General features: G+C 58.6%; 1 protein-coding gene across 6 annotated transcripts; it reads right to left on the reverse strand.

Moving 5' to 3' along the window:
• Window positions 1–189: 189 nt before the first annotated feature.
• On the reverse strand, window positions 190–10,920 carry Adam15 (ADAM metallopeptidase domain 15). Of its 6 annotated transcripts, none has more exons than XR_013052159.1 (23): window positions 10,716–10,914; window positions 9,461–9,576; window positions 8,779–8,855; window positions 8,307–8,385; window positions 8,061–8,137; window positions 7,785–7,977; window positions 6,788–6,853; window positions 6,627–6,695; window positions 6,362–6,531; window positions 6,150–6,234; window positions 5,201–5,349; window positions 4,916–5,090; window positions 4,618–4,710; window positions 4,174–4,478; window positions 3,890–4,085; window positions 3,577–3,654; window positions 2,986–3,058; window positions 2,724–2,862; window positions 2,066–2,135; window positions 1,194–1,369; window positions 980–1,054; window positions 648–772; window positions 190–547 (listed from the first exon to the last, which is right to left on the reverse strand). XR_013052159.1 is itself a non-coding variant. In XM_042279375.2 (23 exons), exons 1-23 carry the CDS (start codon window positions 10,792–10,794, stop codon window positions 505–507), a joined length of 2,607 nt encoding a protein of 868 aa, XP_042135309.2. In that variant the 5' UTR covers window positions 10,795–10,920; the 3' UTR covers window positions 190–504. The 6 variants fall into 6 exon arrangements, 4 of the variants coding, with proteins under 4 accessions (XP_042135309.2, XP_042135310.2, XP_042135311.2 ...); XM_042279375.2 differs by lacking the exon at window positions 1,194–1,369 and adding an exon at window positions 1,456–1,530 and having other exon boundaries at window positions 10,716–10,920; XR_006073259.2 differs by lacking the exon at window positions 190–547 and adding an exon at window positions 1,456–1,530 and having other exon boundaries at window positions 757–772; window positions 10,716–10,915.
• Window positions 10,921–11,138: the final 218 nt, after the last annotated feature.

An 11,138-nucleotide genomic window follows, 5' to 3' on the forward strand; every position in this document is an offset into this window, starting at 1 on the left:
TGGCACGGAGCACTTGGAAACTAGAGGCCATCCAAGGCTGGGCAGAAACAAGCTATAAGCATCCCCAGTGACAAATTCTAGTTGACCCTTTCTAGGATGTCATACTCCCCAACAGGCCCCGGTCTGACTCAGCAGCGTCTCCTAGTGGCCAGACCTAGGAACAACAGGAACTACCCATCTTCCAGGAGCCACATTCCAAGATTCTCACATTTATTACCAAAGAGCAAAGACAGACTGTGTGCATGCCCCTCCGCCACCTACTCCAGCCCCAGCCCCTCCCCAGCAGCCAGGTGCAGCTATTTTGGTGGGTCCCCAGGCGTTGCTTAACAGCGCCTGATGGTGGGTGGTTCCCTAGGGCTGGACACTTCATTGTCTAGGCTCCTGCGCCTCTAGTCATTTGTCGGGGGGGGGGGGGGGGGGAGGGGGGGGAGGGGCGGCAGCGGCCGAGATTTCACTTCTTTAAGTCTTAAATCTGGGCGGGAGTCAGCCAAGTCTCAAGAGAGGTCAGAGGTAGAGCGAGGGTACTGCTGGGGGCGGTGGAGCTGGCCTGGAGTTGAGAAAGCCAAGGGGGAAAAAAAAAGTCAAAGCTCTTGCCCTGGCTGCCTCACTGGCAGACAGGCGTCCCTAGCAACCCCCTCCTCACCTACCTGGAGGGCACCACCGGCTGCATGCTCCCATCCCCTGGACCCGGCAGGTCACCTGATGGGTGCCGGCCCTGTGGGTTGGCAGGCAGTGGCTTCCTTGGGGGTGGGGGTTTGGCGGGCCCCTGAGACTGAGAGAGAAGACCAGTTTGGAAGGATGTCATGATTCCCACCCTCGACGGAGCGGCGCTAGCGGTCACCTTCGTCTCCACACAAACCTGTCACTACCAGAGGTGCCGCGGGGTTACCTGCCCCGAGGCACAGGGTGGGGGGCATCCTGTGCTGCCACCATGGCTCTAGGTCGGAGAGGCAATGCCCTGCTTTCCCCTCACTGTTACCTTTGGGTGCCGCACCACCACAGGGTCAGCGGGCAGAGGGCGAGTGGGGGGATTGGATCGCTCAGCCAGCTCAGCCTGAACAAAGAGAGGAGCGGTGGTTCTGAGAGCGGTCAAGGCGAGTGAGCATGCAGAGGCTCCCCGGGGGTCAGCGTGCAAAGTCAGCCGGGGGGTCGGGGGGAAACGGGAGCATGCGCAGGGGGCTTTGGGTGCTTGCCAATAGACAGGAGCCTCGGGGAAGGAAGGTGCGGATCAATCATGGAGTCCCTGGATGGCTGTAGTCCCACTATTGACCACCAGGTGGCAGTAGAGACCACGGCGGGAGGCTCACTCTGCTGCTTCTGGGACTTTGAAGGCGGAGGGGGCACCCTGGTCTCCTAATGAAGAACACCACTGGGGGGAAGCAGGGATGAGAACTGGGACTGGGCATCTAGCCTCCCACCTGTCCTGAGCCAGGGCAAGGCCCAGCCCAGATTTACCTGGAGTTTCTTGGGCACAGGGTTAGGGGGCAGCGGCCTGGAGGGGGGTACCGGCAAGATGACCGCACTAGCTTGCTGAGAGGGCAGGAGGAGCAGGCAGAGTGGGCAAGAGGAAACAGACAGATGTGGGCAGAAAGGGGTTAGTGTTCAGACCAGGGCCGCAGAGTCCCAGAGGCAGGGGGAAGGTTCTCAGCTACATGCAGAGGGGCGACATGGAATAAGAGGGCATGCAGGCTGACCCCACACACACCCCCTGCCGTTAAAGGTAGAGGGCCCTGGGCATTCTGCGGCCTTCCACCCGTGATGTCCTGGGCCTTGGCAGATCTTAGCACACGAAGGCCCCTTTGCCCACCACCCCGTTATCCCATGGCACGGGTCGCTGGCGGGTATGCACAGAACCACCTCTCAAAGCTCCCGGTTTGGCCAGCTGAGAGAGCTCAGCGGAGCCTCCTGGGGTGACTGGCCCTGCCTGCCGCTCTTGCTGTCCTGACTCCCCGGACTGACTGAGCACTCCGAGTCGTTTTTTGAGTCTTGAATCTTTAGGCTACCTCTAGGCCCGAGGTAGGCGCAAATAATGCGGACTCCCTTTGCTCTGCCATCCAGGGCTTACCTTAGCGCCTGGCGTCTGCTGGGCCCGCTGTGGAGGTCCTGGCCGTTCAGGAGGGTTTGGTTGGGCTGCCCTGAGTATGAAGAAAGCCGAAGAGAGAATGGGATCACCTGCTGATCTGGGGGGAATTAACCCTTTGGCCCTTGGAGGGTAGCTTTGTGTGGTTTAGGCCAGGGGTGTGGCTGAACAGCCTGGGAGAAGGCTACCTTTCCCCTACTTTGGGGTCCTGAGTGAAGTGGCCTTAGTACCTGGGGTGAAGTTAAGGGATACATGTAGAGATGGTAGACAGTGTGTAGGAATGTGGTCAGGAAATCCAGAGTCTGAGAGTTTGGGATTTAGAAATAGGGGCTAAGGACTGCTGGCTGGGGCCTTTAGAAGCAGGGGCTTGAAAGCCAGGCAGTGGCGCACGCCTTTAATCCCAGCACTCGGGAGGCAGAGGCAGGCGGATCTCTGTGAGTTCGAGGCCAGCCTGGGCTACCAAGTGAGTTCCAGGAAAGGTGCAAAGCTACACAGAGAAACCCTGTCTCGAAAAACCAAAAAAAAAAAAAAAAAAAAAGGAGAGAAACGCTGTCTCCGAAAACCGAAACAGACAAGAAAGAAGCAGGGTCTTCAGAACTGTCCTGAATTGAAGGGGACAGCGGCAGGGAAGGGGTGGTCATACCTATACTGGCAGCTGGATCCCTTGAGCTGGCAGAGCCGCTGATGCAGGCGGGCTCGGTGCCAGTAGCTGGCACCGAGGAGGACTAGGGCCACCACCACCAGGAGGCTGAGGAGCAGGCCCGTGGTCAGGGAGCTGGTTGCTATGGAAAGAGGCCACACTGAGGGTAGGTATGCCTAAGAACTCGGGGAGAGGACCAAAGAGAAAGGTGATGGGTGGAGCCAGTTCACCCTCCCCGGCACCCCGGGCCCCGCTCCTGGCTCACCTCTGAGCTGAGTCACGCAGTCAGGGGGTGCCCAGCCCTCCTCACAGTGGCAGTGTCTGCTGCTGTCACAGACCTGGAGGCACAGAGCAAGCGATGAGGGCATCTGTGAGATGGGACCATTTCCCTGTAGCTGGCTTTCCTTTTTTTTTTTTTCTTTTTTCCAAGACCAGATTTCTCTGGGTAGCCCTGGCTGTCCTGGACCAGGCAGGCTTCAAACTCAGAGATCCATCTGCCTCTGCCTCCCGAGGGCTGCGACTAAAGGCGTGCGCCACCACCGCTGGCCTTCATCTAGCTTTTCAAGAGCTCAGACTTCTGGCGGGAATGCTGTGGATTATGGGTAGACATAACCTCCCTCCTGGAGGGAGGAAGTCTTTATCCATGCCAGGGGAAATGACAGCAAACTAACCCCTTTAATATGGTGGTCACCAGTTAGCAGCTTTCATACCCATTTCATGCCCTCCAGGACATGGGTACCGTTGATAACTCGCTCCCAGGAAGTGGGAAAGACTGAAGCCAGGGTACGTCTGCCTCCAACGTCCCCTTCCCCTTCAGCAGGCTCCCTTCCCCTCCCATCTCCTGCACCCAGCTCACCCCATGGCCATGGCATTTGCTCCGACACTCGTGTGCTCCCAGGAGATCCACGGGCTGGCATCGATGGTCGATGCACACCTGTTCCATAGAGAGAAGAGCCAAGGTCGCGTTCTCACAGGGCCTTACAGGGACGGGACCTGCAAAGCTGTGAGGCTACCCTTTACAGCTATGAAACTGAACTAGACCGCTGAAGAAATAGTCTGGCCTCCTGTGAAGCCTCTGCCCTTGACAGCTGGTGGGGGGAAGCCTGGGCACAGGTTGCTGTATTTCACCTATTCCTTCCTACCTGGTCTCAACCACTCAGGCTACTCACCAGGCCAGGGCCACAGGCAGTGCCAGGCAGAGCCAGGAGAGGCTGAGCCACATCGTTGCCCAGGTCCAGGTGTGCCCAGCTGCAGTTCAGCTGCCTCCCATTGGCTTGCAGGACCTCCGAGAACAGGTCTTGGACTGAGCCCAGCAGAGGCTGGCTCCCCCCCCACTGGCACTGTAGCTGTCCACAGACGGCATCTCTAGGGGCAGAGAGAAAGACAAGCAGGGTCGGCAGAGGCTGCTCCCAGGTTCCCACAAACTCAGGCGGAGCCAGTGTTCTCCACTTACCTAGGGGCGCAGGGCACGTAGCTGCCGTTGGGGCTGCGCCCACAGCTCCCGAAGGCGTTACCCCGAGTGTTGGCTGTCTGGAGGCAAAGCGGTGCAGCAGGCTGGGCCCCAGGTCCCCAGAGCGACTGGCACTGCTGGGCGTAGGAGGCACAGCGCCCGTGCATACACACAGCCTGTCCGTCAGCACAGGGTTCACCGTCCCCCAGCCTGAGGTCAGCGGGGCACTGGGAACTATCTCCGGGGCAGAACTCGGGCAAATCACAATCGTCTCTGCGAGGGCGGCACTGCCAGCCAGCTGGGTGCAACTGTGGAGGGTGGTCAGCGTCAAAGTGGGTCCTGGGCAGATTCAGCCAGGAGCTCAGGGTCACAGAGGTCAGAATGACTCTTGGACCCTGTCACCTGGCCGGTGAGCTCCGGGGCGGCTGGTCTCCGGTCTGTGCCCACCTTGCAGTTCTGACAGCAGGGTCCATCGGAGGCACACTGTGCTCCTGGCCGCAGCTGGCAGGTGAAGTAGTCACAGCAAGGATCGGTGCATTCCTGCAGGCAAGGGGCCAGGGGGAGCTGAGTCTCAGAGCAGCGCTCAAGCCTTCCCACCCTCCCGGAGAGCGAACCCAGGTGTCAACGCCACACAGAGAAGACAGGAAGGCCCCCTCAGAAAGCCACTCGGGAGACGTAGAAGGGTCTGAAGAGTCAGGATGAAGGTGCAGCTGGGAGAGGGCCAGGCTTCGGGTCAGGGGCTCACATCTGGGAAACCACAGTCACACTGCTCGCCAGGGTCCACAAACGTATTTCCACACAAAGAGGACATGGGGGCCAGGCTGGGCAGCCGTTCAAAGAGGCAGCTGCCCATCCCATCGAGGAGGGCTTTTTCCAGGGCCTGTCGGCTGCAGTTGCTGAAGTTCAAACCTGGTAGGAAACTGGGCAGAGGGGCGAGTAGGGCTGGGCTGGAAGCTCTCCTAGCTTGCCTTACCCTCCTGCATCCTAACTCATCCTGCCCCCCATCCTCCTCATCCTCCCAGTTACTCACTCTGTGGAGGCTTCCATGACGCAGCTCTTGGCTGGAGCTGGACCCGGACAGGGACAACCGCTCCCAGGTGAATCATGGTCTAGACCCAGGCTGTGGCCCAACTCATGGGCGATTGAGGAGGCAACTCCTAAGATGCTTGTGGAATGGTCCTGTCATTGGGGAGGGAGATAACCCCAGCTCCAGCCCCAGCCTGGACTCAATACAATGGACACCTGACTCCCCATTCCCTCCTCATCCACTCTCCTGGATACTGTCTTCCTCCTTAAATGCTTCTAAAGTAGGCAAGTCCAAGTCTGCGTGACAGGAAATACTGAGTTCTAGTTCAACTCTGTACTACACCCCCCCACCCCAACACACACTGTATAGCCCCTCTGCCTGTGGGCCTCAGAAATGCCAAGGTGTCACAAATGACAGCTCTGTATACTATGATAAACTGGCCACAAATGCGTCCCCTGACAAGTCAAGGCCACTTTGTGGACTCTACCCTCTTTTTTTGTTTTTGTTTTTTCTTTCTTTCTTTTCTTTTTTTTTTTTTAAATAGATTTATTTATTATGTATACAGTTTTCTGCCTACATGTGTCCCTACAGGCCAGAAGAGGGCACCAGATCTCATTATAGATGGTTGTGAGCCACCATGTGGTTGCCGGGAATTGAACTCAAGGCCTTTGGAAGAGCAGCCAGTGCTCTTAATCTCTGAGCCATCTCTCCGGCCCTGTTTTTGTCCTGGATCTCGCTCTGTGGACCAGACTGGCCTCGAACTCACAGAGATCCGCCTGCCTCTGCCTCCCGAGTGCTGGGATTAAAGGCGTGCGCCACCGCCGCCTGGCGACTCTACCCTCTTTGGGCACAGCTTTGAGGCTAGTGAAGTCTAAAGGGAGCTTTCAGTGAGTAAAGGCTCCATACACAGGAGATGTGTACCTGGAAGTGAGGAGACCCTCAGGTAACTTACCATATTCACACCTCCTGAGTAGTCGGGGGAACAGATGGAGTTCTGAATGGCCATGCCCACCATGGGCCCAGAGAAAGAAGTACCACTGCGGGACAGAGATGAGAGGTCAGGGTCTAAAGCCGTTGTCGGAGCTCCGGAGGACTTGAAGGGATATGAGCTGGGCGCCGACGAGCTAGCACAGGGTCCCAGGAGCTGAGCTTGGGGGTCCTTACGTCACCAGCTGGGCACTATCGTGGGGCAGCCGAGGCAGCAGGTCCGTCCGGCGCCAGCGGAGGAAGTTGTCCAGCAGGACAGCTGGGTTGGAACTCATCTCTATCAGGTCATGCTGGGTCCATGCCTCTAGACCCACGAGGGCTACCCGGACCTTCAAGGGCTGGAAGAACTGAAAGAGCTGGGACTCAGTAAAGGGGCTGGGCCTGCAGCGGAGGGGGGGTGGGGGTGGGGCGGCTGCGGGACTCCTGCCCAGCCCAAACTCACCGTGTCTAGCAGGAGGGCCACTTCCAGTGTTCGGTTCAGCAGCTGTTGGAAGTCAGGGTACTTTCTGACCTGGGGGCCAAGAGGGGTTCCCTTGAAATACAATACGGCGGGAAAGTGGGGGCAGGGTGAGCGGCAGAGGGCTGTGGACTCAGCACACTCACCTCGGAGTTGTCAGCCACAATCACCAGCTCAACCGTTTTGGTCTCTGTTACCACATCCCGCTTAAGCTGTGGAGAAGATGGGGGGGGGGTGTCAGGCAGATCCCCCCGAGGGCCATGGCCTCAGGCTGAGCGAGCTGTGTCCAGGCCCACTCTGAGTAGTGTAGGAGATCTCATGAGAAGCCCAAGAGGCCAGAGACCTGCCCATCCTGGACCAAAAATAGATGAAGCTGGTCATAGGCCCCTACTTTTCCTACTCCAAACGCTGCTGCTTCTAGTTAAAAACAAAAACCCAGCTTTTGGTGTTTTGAGACAGTACAGCTCAGGCTGGCAGTGAAGTCAGTATCCTCCTGCCTCCGCTTCCCAAACAACTGCTAGGATTTGTGTACCCCCAAACCTGGCTCCTCTCAATGTTTAAAAATACTAACGCCAGGCATAGTGGCACACGCCTTTAATCCCAGCACTTGGGAGACAGAGGCAGTGGATCTCTGTGAGTTCAAGGCCAGCCTGGTCTATAAAGCGAGTTCCCACCCAGCCAGCCAGGGCTACACAGTGAGACCGTGTCTCAAAAGGAGAAACAAAAAACCAACTGAATGACAGCCGACGCTATCCAATACACGATTCCGGGTGCAGGTTCTCAGCACTCGACATGCCGACTGACCTTGGTTTTCACACTGTATGGTAATCTCCACCTTGGTAAATGAAGAAAGTGTGTTTGTATTGCTTTCTAGGTGGAAGTTTCTATTCAAGTGAATGCTCTCTGCAATGGGCCTAGAAGATAGAGGAGGTATTTGGGATGAACCCTGAATCTTACATATACTGTTTACTAGTGTATGGCCTCAGGCAAGTCCTCTAACCACGCTGTCTCTTCATCTGAAGAGAGAGAGCTCCTGGCAGCCTCTGCCTTCCGGGGTCGCTGGGACGAGCAGAGGAGGACGGCACTACTGTCACCGTGAACTGGGCTCCGAGTCAGCCCAGGGCTGCTTCCAAGCCTCCTCACCCTGTGAATGTGCTGCTGTCCCAGGAGGAGGTCTGGGCCAGCTTGAGTGGGCACAGGTGTATGCCAGCTTGGAGCACAGGTGTGGCCTGGCAGGAGGAGGTCCTGGGTCCGAGAAACAAGGAGAGGACCCTGCAGGTCTCCAGGCCCCAGCTCCAGTGCATAGCTTCTCTCTGGGGACAGGACCACCAACCCCCTAAGGAAGAAGGCGGAGTCAGAGAGCATTTCGGGTTCCTGCTTGGGTAGCCTCTTCCCGGATGTCAGACCCACCCACAGTACCTGATCCCGGAGCAGGCACAGAGGGAGACCCGTGAGCCGGGGCGGCCCTGCACATCTCCTCGGTAGCAGCAGTTCTCCTAAAGCAGGGGGGCCCCATCAGCTAGCACCCGCTCGCAGGGAAGACCAGAGAACCCCGGAGTCCAGCTTGCCGGCCAAGTGTCCTCCCACTTCCTCCAGGACTGCTACCTCCCATCCTCCTCCTCCTCTCTGCCCAGGCCAGAAACGGCAGAAGAGAGCCTGACTCACCAGACTGTGCCCCTCACTGATCACCCGGGTGCCATCAGGCTGGTACCACACCAGAGTTGGGCGGCCGGGGACTAGATCTCTGTGACAAAAGCAAGGCCGTGTCTGAGCCGCTTCCTAGGGGGTTGCGGTGACAAGCTAGTGGGGTGGCAAGGACATGTTAGGGACCAGGCAATGCCACCAAACTCCTCAGTTCCTCTGAGGCCACAGAGCCCAAAGGTTGGGCTGCTGTCTCCTCCAGCCTTTCAGTGTTCCAGTGTGATTTTTGAGATATGCATGACTGTATGCACTCAGGCAAGTTAATTTAATTTCTCTGGGCTTTAACGTCTTCCCGTGTTCAATAAGGATAACTGCATAATAGTATCTACCTTACAGGACTGTTGTGAAGGAGTCCATGAGGGCAGGCACTTAGTACCTGGTGCATAATAAATGTATGGTAAATCCTTCCCGCGATGACTCGTATCTGCCACCTTACCTATTCTGTAGAAGCTCCAGGACATGACTTTCACCGTCCAGCTCCACTCTGACCCTCAGGGCTTCAGGGAGACCAGTCTGTGAACACCAGAGGCATGTCTCACCTCGACCAGCCCTGCCCACCACTCCTACCTCCGTAACTAGAAAACCTCAGGCTCTCAGGAGAGTACCAATGATTAGGTCACTGGTTGGGGGATCCCAAGGGAGGGACCAGGAAGCCCTGCCTGGACTGGGCATTGTTCTAGGGGCTTGTGGGGGGGGAGGTCAGGGAAGGTATCGGAGCCACCCCCTTCTCGGCTTCCTGCCCAGAGAGGAAGCATCATGAAGGACCCGGCACAGGCCCCAGCCCTTCCTCTGACTCAGCTGCAGTGTGTGTGTGTGTGTGTGTGTGTGTGTGTGTGTGTGTGTCTGTCTGTCTGTCTGTCTGTCCCTCTCCCTACTGAGAAAACGAACAGCATGAGATGAAAGGAGGAGATGTAGTGACACTCTCCCAGTGAACATGGATGGGCCGACTGGGACTGAGGCAGGCAGATGTGTGTAGAGCGGAAGCTGGCTAAGTGTAGCCAGGTGCCGAGGGAGCTGCTACAAAGTCTGTTCACTGGCTGGTCAGCCAGACTTTGGCCTCGAGATGATTAATAATGTGAAGTGTGAGAAAATGTATTATCAGCAGGATGGGGACTCACCTGGAGCAATTCTGCCAGGCTAACTGGGGGGCTGTCCTGAACGACCTGCCTCTCCGAGGATCCACTCAGGGCCCTCTCTGGTTTGGCTTCCTGCTGCTGCTGCTCTCCAGTGCCTCCTGCAGGGGCCCAGAACATCCTAAGAGACTGCTGAGGGAATCCTTGGCAAAGCTGGGGTGGCTGGTGTCCTCAGACCCACCAACTCCCTGCACATCACGGCCTCTCAGTGACTTAAGGGCTCCTGCACTGCATGCTGGGATTTCAAGGAGGATACTGAAGATCCCCAACTTGCCGATTTCATCCACAAGTCCCTAAAGAAAGTTCAGTCTATCCTGCTTGCAGCCCTCCTGGTCTCCCTCTGGCCAATCCCAGGTTCTCGCAGGGACCGTCCCTGTAAGCATCCCTTCTGAATCACACACACACCCCCACCCAATCAGGAATGCGCTTTCTTAGGACTGGGAGCAGCCTTGTGGCCTGGTGCCCACTTGCCCTTCCTTTCCCTCCCAGAAGAGATGCTGGGAACGCCCATCCCTGGGTGAGCAGTGCAAACACTCCGACCTCCCTAAACAGCCTTGATGCCCAGTCAGGCGCACCCGTTCCCAACAGCCTCCGCTTCCTCCGCCAGCACCCCCCAACAATGGCCCTCTCCCCTCCGGACACTCCACCCCCGCCTACCCTCTCGGCCCCCAGCCCAAGACAGCAGCGGGAAGTGAAAGTTCCAAGGAGGAGTTGGTGTCCCAGACTCTTTCCTGGCAAGTGCTCTCCCTCCCCTGGCTCCTCCGGGGCCCCTCCCGCTCCGCCAGACTTCTCTCGTGGCCACCCCACCAGGGTGAGCGGTGTGGGCCGCCCAGATGTGGAACGAACGGCTGGAAATTATCCTTTTCACTAAAGCCCACGAGCCGTGCCTATTCCGGGCACCACACAGAGTGGAACTGTCAGCTAGGCCCTAGAGAGACGAAAGACGTCAGTCCTGGGAAGTGACTCTTTCCGCGATTCTGAGGGGCGCTGGGCAGGACCCCTCAGTGCGGAGCCTGAAGGTGTCTGCGGGGATCACGCCGGACTTCTGGATAGGGGACGCCAGCATCCTCCTCCTTCTCCATTCCCTCGCCAAATCACCAGCCCTAGGCCTTGGTCAGCAAACCAGGCAAGCTGCGCCCTGGTTAGGCGCTGGCAGACCCCAGCACCCCAAGGCCTCTCTGGGTTTCCGTGTATCTCTTCCCGGTCACCCCCTCGACCCCACTCCCTCCTGGGCACTCACCTATGTTTGGGAGCGGCGGGGAGGGCCGAGGGCTGCCCGCGCCCAGGAGTCCCAGGGCCCAGAGCAGCGCCAGCCGCATAGCCGCGGAGCTCCGGGCCGGACGGGGGCAGCAGGTGCGGGGCCACGCGTGGAGGAGCCGCCGCCGCCGCCGCCGGGTCAGACACCAGCTCGGCACAGCGCAGCCACTAGGCCCCGCCTCGCCCCGTCCGCGGCCCCCCGAGGCCCCGCCCCTGCCGCCCAGCGCAGCCTCTTTCCGGCCGCGGCTACCGGGATCAGCGGCGTGGATGCGGCGGGGCTCGCGCCTCCCCGCCTCTCCGCCGCGGTCCGGCCTCGGCTCTGCGGCCCGCCGGCTTCGTGAGGGTTGTGCGGGCCGGCGCTTCCGGCTTGCCGGGTCCCCGAGCCCCGCGAAGCGCCAAGCCGCAG

Source organism: Peromyscus maniculatus, chromosome 6 (genome assembly GCF_049852395.1).
Source record: "Peromyscus maniculatus bairdii isolate BWxNUB_F1_BW_parent chromosome 6, HU_Pman_BW_mat_3.1, whole genome shotgun sequence".
Classification (NCBI taxonomy): Eukaryota; Metazoa; Chordata; class Mammalia; order Rodentia; family Cricetidae; genus Peromyscus; species Peromyscus maniculatus.

Excerpts from the sequence above, each read along its gene's own strand:
- Adam15 (XM_042279375.2), bottom strand. The coding sequence starts at position 10,794 with ATGCGGCTGGCGCTGCTCTGGGCCCTGGGACTCCTGGGCGCGGGCAGC. Across the intron at positions 9,577-10,715 it reads CCCGCCGCTCCCAAACATAG|GAGGCACTGGAGAGCAGCAG; the intron begins GTGAGTGCCCAG and ends GGGCCCCTGCAG. Across the intron at positions 8,856-9,460 it reads GCCTGGCAGAATTGCTCCAG|ACTGGTCTCCCTGAAGCCCT; the intron begins GTGAGTCCCCAT and ends TGGTGTTCACAG.